At 52.5% G+C, this 6,387-nt stretch overlaps 1 protein-coding gene across 1 annotated transcript; it reads right to left on the bottom strand.

Annotated features, from left to right (window-relative positions):
• Positions 1 to 2,818: 2,818 nt before the first annotated feature.
• On the bottom strand, positions 2,819 to 3,741 carry BBA_07587 (ADP-ribosylation factor 1; the record flags this gene model as incomplete). The annotated part of the gene is made up of 4 exons (XM_008602684.1): positions 2,819 to 3,227; positions 3,376 to 3,395; positions 3,453 to 3,525; positions 3,692 to 3,741. The coding sequence occupies 4 exons, from the start codon at positions 3,739 to 3,741 to the stop codon at positions 2,819 to 2,821; spliced, it is 552 nt and encodes a 183-aa protein (XP_008600906.1).
• Between the last annotated feature and the right edge of the window lie 2,646 nt (positions 3,742 to 6,387).

The following is a 6,387-nucleotide window of genomic DNA, read 5'->3' as shown; positions in this document are numbered from 1 at the left end:
GGGGAGTGCCTTGGTGGAGAAGACGGGGAGGGGTTTATCACGGAACCCGAAGGGGCCGTCGCTCGGGTCTTGTGCCCGCCAGATAGTTGGCCGAGGTTCCTGATCAAATAGGAAAAAAAATAAAAAAAAAATAAGAAAAGTCCATCTTTTTCAAAAGTAAAGATTGCGTCCTAGATGGAAACGACATCTCCTCACGGCATGGTTTCCTTTGCCGTCTGTTTATGTATGCGGCCCGCTTCCTGCGTTTGTCTCGCCGAGGGCCGCTCCGCTTCCCCCGAGCCACCAGGACCAAACAAGGAAATTCGTATTCATCAAGGCAAATTTGCAAATAGATTCCCCGACTCATTCTCCTCTGACATCTTTTGTGCGTGCGAGCGTCTTATTTGAAATGAAGGAAAAAGGGTGCTGTTTTATTGCAACGCCATCAATAGAGCTTTCACTTCCCTTTGCACCATACCAACAAACATGCTCGCACGTTTCCCATCTTGCTTGCAGAACACTCGTAGAATCCTTGGAATGGTCCGGCTCATGTTCAACATGATGAGTCCAGGCTTCTCGCCGCCCTTTGACCCTGCCAGCGGATCTCTTTCTTTCTTTCTCCCTTTTCTTTTTCTTTTTTTTATTTCACCCACGGGCCGGCCATGTAAATTGTACCCCGTGGCAAGCCCCAGGCCGGCACAACGACAACACACTTTCGGCCGGCTAGGCCACGAACTAGAACTCGCTAACCAGATATAGCAAAAAGATGTGAGCATCATCTTTGATAGTTTGCCGCCGCATCTCGGTAAGCTGGCGAGACTGGTTGTTTCGCACTGCCACTTTTACACCTCGTCGTGTAAGCGCCAGCGTTTCATCTCAACTGCCCATGACTATGCACAGGCACAGAAATCTTGTTCATGTAGCTGGTTATATTCATGTTCATACTCGAGTAGACTCGTCATTCCCAACAACATTTAACCCCCGCACGAGCTACACGATGGCTCGACTATACCTCTTGAAAGCAGTATTCCCCCAAAGTTTGGCAAAAAAGTTCTGCTGCCTTTATCTTTTTTTTTGTTCCCCTTCACCTCGGCATTACAACCCCCTTCCTCAAAGTTGTGCTGATAAAACCCTTCCCAGCCGAAACACACAGTCAAAAAAATGAGCGCCGCCGCCGCCATGGGTGGGCGGGGGTGGTGGCCGGCACGCTCGTTCTTTTGGTTCGTGGGCCATGATCTTGTACGCCGGCATGCCTTATCCATGCGAGGTTACACCTTTCTCTCGAGACTAAGCCGCCCGTCGCTTTTTCTAGGGTTGTTTTAACCTGGGTATCAAAGTCGTCACTGATGTTCTGGTAGATGATCCTCTGCGGGCAAATCATGGGTCCTCTCCAAGCACATCTTCTTTCAGCGCCGCCCGTCGACTCACTCAGCGTTCCGTGGTGTGGTACGCACGTCGAGCGCCCGCCCTCCGCAAAGGCCATTGTTGCACTTTGAGTGCGCGAGTCACGTCTAGCGCGAGCTCTTTGACAGCACAGCCGCGACCGCTGATGAACGGGGGGTACGCTGGTCCGTCACGGGTAGCTAGGCCGGCGCTGGAGCTGCCAAGCAAGTCTCTCGGGACTCGGAATCCGTCGTCTGAAAATCTCCTTGTATGCAGGTAGCCTATAGATCTCTATTGTGAGCCGCTTCCGTCCAAAACAACTTCCGTTACTGTACAGGCCAATAATTTGGCCCCCAATGAGGGGATCCCCCGACGGTGTTGGGCAGCGAATTCTGAAGAGGGAGCAACACACATTTCATATAACAAATTTCACAAATTAGCTCACTTCATATTTTCACAGCCAAAGACACTGATCCAATAGAGGCTGCCTTTTTCTGATTTTTTTGATCTCGAGTTGTGGCGCTGTCTGGACGTGCTTGCCCACAGCCCCTCGTAAGACACGATGCAAGATGGTGTCGCACCTCAGCTTCCTACCCAGCGCGCGCTGGAATGCGTGCACCTGTAGAGCGGCGCCAGTAGACAGCGCGATACGCCACTCAAAATAATGGCAAGAATGCTCTCAACTTTACATTTCCCTTTGGCTCAATCAAAATGCCCTGATACGCCCACATACGCAGATTAAAGCGCATCAACGTGCTTTGGTAGCGCAAGCTTGCTGCGCTGGCTTTTTCGGCCCCACGTATGCAACCAGGCCAAACTGCAGAGATGAGTTGGCATGATGCACCACCAGCTGTCTCTTACGGCCCCGCGGCAAGGGCATGCGCGTGGCTGCGTCCCGCGAATATAAAATCCTAGCTTGTCCCTTTTTCTCTCACATCACTGTTTCCTACCTCTCCTTTCGTACCGTGCTGCAGTCAACCACAACCGACGTCGCGCACCATGTCGGCCTCTCCACGACCGAGTTGACGTTCGATGCCTCGCCCTTGGCTTTACCCTCCCCGACTCGCCTGCGGCTTTATCCCTCTTCACTTTGCAAAGATTTGTACCGACGTCTGCTAAAAGTCGTCTTGTGGCTCGTCATTATTCGTGTCTCGTCTTTCATCATATGGCCCAATCGCTTGCTACGCCATAAAAGACTTGCAATATAAACAAAAAACCGAAAGAAGATGCTACCTTGCAAAATGCCCAAAGACGTCCCAGATAACATGAAATAGCGCACACCGATGTCGCCCTCGGTTCTGCTTTGCCTTTGTGTCGCTCTGCTTTCTAAACATGAAAAGAAATCACAAGATCCAGGCTTTCGCCGCAATTATTCAAAAACGGAAAAGCAGACGAGAAACGCCCGCCAGTCAAGTTTCGCCAACGGGCGCCGACTACAACGGTGATCCGGCATAGTCTACCGCCCTGCCCATTTGACGAGAAACTGAACCACGGCGTCTAGGTTTGTCTCTTCTTTGGCACTAATGCCATAGCAGCACACCTCGCGTCCTTGTATCGCCTTGAGGTCGAGGGAGTCAATCAAATCGTCAACCGACATTTTATTTGGAAGATCCGACTTGTTACCGAGCACGAGCAGGGGAGTTCCGCCAAGAGAATGGCAGCTCATCAACGAGTGCAGTTCTTCCTTTGCGGCGGGGATCTGCGGCAAGTCGGCAATGTCGACGATGAAGACAATGGCGTTGACGCCACGGCAATACCTCTCCCACATCGAACGGAATCGCGGCTGGCCACCGAGATCCCAGCACTTTAATAGCACGTGCCCATGCTGCACCTTTTTCAGGTTAAAGCCGACTGTCGGTATCGAACTACGCAAGAATCAGCCACAAAATCGAGACAACGGCAGATGAGAAATTTCAGCGGAAAGCAACGAGGCCATGAGACCACGCAATCCCAAGGCCAAGACATGCACGAGTGTCACGGCATCATCATGACCAACGAGGTGGTTGTACATACTCGACAGTGAACTCTCCTCCCTGCAAGGCACAGCTTGTTAGTTCGGGCCATCAACAAGACTGGTGTTTAGTACATACGGATAGGACACGAAGAAGCGATGTTTTGCCAGCGTTTTGCAAGCCCACCACGGTGACTTCCATTTCCTGAGCCCTAAATGATATGCGTCAGCCGGCAATTTGTGTAGTTGAGTCAGTTTGCGCCAAGGGATGGGCGACGGTCGAGGAAGGCGGCATGTCTCGTGGGCGAGGCCAGGCTCGGAATAGCTGAAAGCCCACCATGGACAGGATGTGGCGGACAGTATCGAGCGCGAGCTTACCAAAATGTGCGCATCAGCCAGTCGTACACCTTTCTGAATAACCCGGTCATACTGGCGGTTGGGCCGGGACGGCAGAGTCCCCAAGCTCGTGATCGACGGGATATGAAAGTATGGTACTCGGCTGGGTTCGAAAAGGTATAGGTCTAGCTTGAATCGACAGAGCACACAGCTCTGCGCGCGATGGCAAGGTGCCCACGATGGCTCGCAGTGAGGCGCAGGGCTCTTCGGGGTACGCGTGCCGTGGGCAGAGTCTATGACAATTGGAAGGCGTTGTAACAAGCTGCGTAGCTTGGTTCGATCGAAGAAAGCAAAGTTGTGCACTGAATGCGTCGTTTTTGAATGGCTGTTTGTGGGTTGGATGAATCCGGGGTGGTGTAATTATGTTGGCCAAGAGGACAAGGAAAAGGATCTTTGGCTTCAAGTCTGAAACCAGGAATGTGATCGAATAGAGAGCCACGGGTAGGGAACGAAAGAGGTAGAAAGCAAAAGGGCGATGAGCTGTTAGAGCTTGATGAGGTGGAAGAGAAAGGTGTTTGCAGCCGTGAAGGAAAGCAAGAAGCGAGAGTGGCAGCAAAGGGTACTTGGCTGGTAGGTAGGTAGGCGAAGGAAGGTTGAGAGCCAAGACACTGAAAAGGTACAGCTGGTGGTTGTATCGTTTATAACCCCACCTGCCGCAGGAGGCAGCTCGTTTGGCGCTGTCAAGGCCCGCTAACTGCTAGCTGCGGCCGCCCCGGTACCCTTGTGTGAGGTACCGAAGAAGTTGGCAGGGCTGTGATGCGGCGCCGCAACAAAGTGCAGAGAAGTACCTAGAAGGAAAATATGTAGAGGTCAAAGGACCGGATTTGAAGTCGAAGTACTACGACACTGTTTACCTAGGTGCCTGGTGAGTGGTAATGACTGATAGCGGCGGTTTACTTAGCGCAACTGTGGTTGCACCAAGTGGCTCTAGCAGTGGTGTCAGTGGCTGTAGTGGCGATGGGGCCTCCCGGCCGGGAGTAAATCCGCCGTGGCCGGTACTTAGTAGGTGGGCGATGGGTGAGTAGATGGATACCTGCAGTGAATAGTCAAGAGATGTTGTTGCTAAAGTATCAAGGTAGTGGGTGGTAAGTAGGTAGGTAAATGTCCTGCAAGCCGGTTGGCAGATGGCAGACAAGCAGATGAAGCTTGCCATGACTGCCTACCTAGAACAATGCACCCGACAGGGCTAAGATGCTTCAGCCAATGGAGAGCTACAGCTACCTGACGAGTAGTTGGGCGCCCAGAGGAGTCGAGTGCAAGTCTTGCTCAGTCTTTCGCCAAAAAGAATTTTACGTATTGTTTTGTTTTTGTTTTGATAATCATCATATCCATCTTGTGTTTCCCAGCCAGAAAACCCACGTCTGCTGTGGTTGGCTAAAGTTGAGATCTGCCCTCTTTGATGCACGTTAACTACCTAGCCGCTGAACCGTGCAGGCAGGCAGGTGGCAGGTGGCAGGCAAAAGGCAAGCAAGAACCCCCAAGAAGCACGCACGCCCACTGCAGGCAGACACTCACTCTTTGCCGTATTGCAACTGCACGCGCTCAAGAGAGGGAACCCCAAGCCAAGAAAATGCGAGATAAATACTCATCTACCTCTAGCGACATCTCTCAATTTCGGGCTAGATACCCAGGCCAGCTCAGCATGTCCACGCTGCTACACATCTTTGCTACTACACCACCAAACACCACCAAACACCACCAAACCACCATCATACCACCATCAAGCCACCACCAAACCACCACCAAACTACCAAGCTAGGCACACACACTGGTAACAGGCACCAACATCACCGCGCCCGCGCCGACGAGACGTCATACCACAAGCCAGCGTCACCAGACCTTCAACCCCGTCCTCTCAACAGTTATCTCCTCTCATTCGCTTCGTTCCCACCCATTAGTCCAGGCCATCCGGCCGATCCTCAGCATTGCCAGGCGCAATTTCGCCCGTCTTGGAATCTTCCGCAGTTCGCCACATCCCATAGCTGAGCCGAGTCCTGTTCACCTTTCTTTATGACCTCTTTGTTTCCTTTTTCCGAATCTAGTTCCCGCCGCCAAGATGCTTCTTGAGTCGCTGACACTGCACAAGTGCTGGAGAAGCTGCAAGAGGTGCATGTTTCTGTGGCTAACGAGGAGTGGCGGCTGCTTGGGAGGCCCTCTCCCACGGCCTCCATATACCACTGCCCGCGTTGTGCACCATGCCATCCACCGTCCCGCACCGTTTCCGCTGCGTTGGATACATGTGCGTGTGACGTGCCATACACTGTTCGACTTGCTATCGTTTCGAGTACCTTGACTTTGATCGAATCCGAACCCGCGGCTGCTCGCAGCTCTACTCCTACGCACGGTGAGTAACCCGACTCACCGACTCAATGCTATCGTCTCCTTCCGCCTATCATATTGAGGATGGCACATCAAAACAAAGGACCACCAAGGGCTCACGGCATGAACCCTTAGGCGGCAACTGACTTGCTCCGCAGTGCAGACGGTTCGCTTGGCCCTAGTCACTGGTCCATCTCTCTCAGCCAGTCTTGGACAAGGATATCCAAGACAGTACCGCACCACAAAGCACTCTACTTTTGACAGTATTTACCGTATTTACCGGTCCCAGCATGCAGCCGTTATGCCCACAATAGCACCCTGGCCTATTACAATGCCCTCATGTCAAGGCCGCTGCTTCG

The sequence above is a fragment of the Beauveria bassiana genome (assembly GCF_000280675.1).
Source record: "Beauveria bassiana ARSEF 2860 unplaced genomic scaffold BBA_S00026, whole genome shotgun sequence".
In the NCBI taxonomy this organism is placed as follows: domain Eukaryota; kingdom Fungi; phylum Ascomycota; class Sordariomycetes; order Hypocreales; family Cordycipitaceae; genus Beauveria; species Beauveria bassiana.
This window is presented reverse-complemented; position numbering and strand designations above follow the sequence as displayed.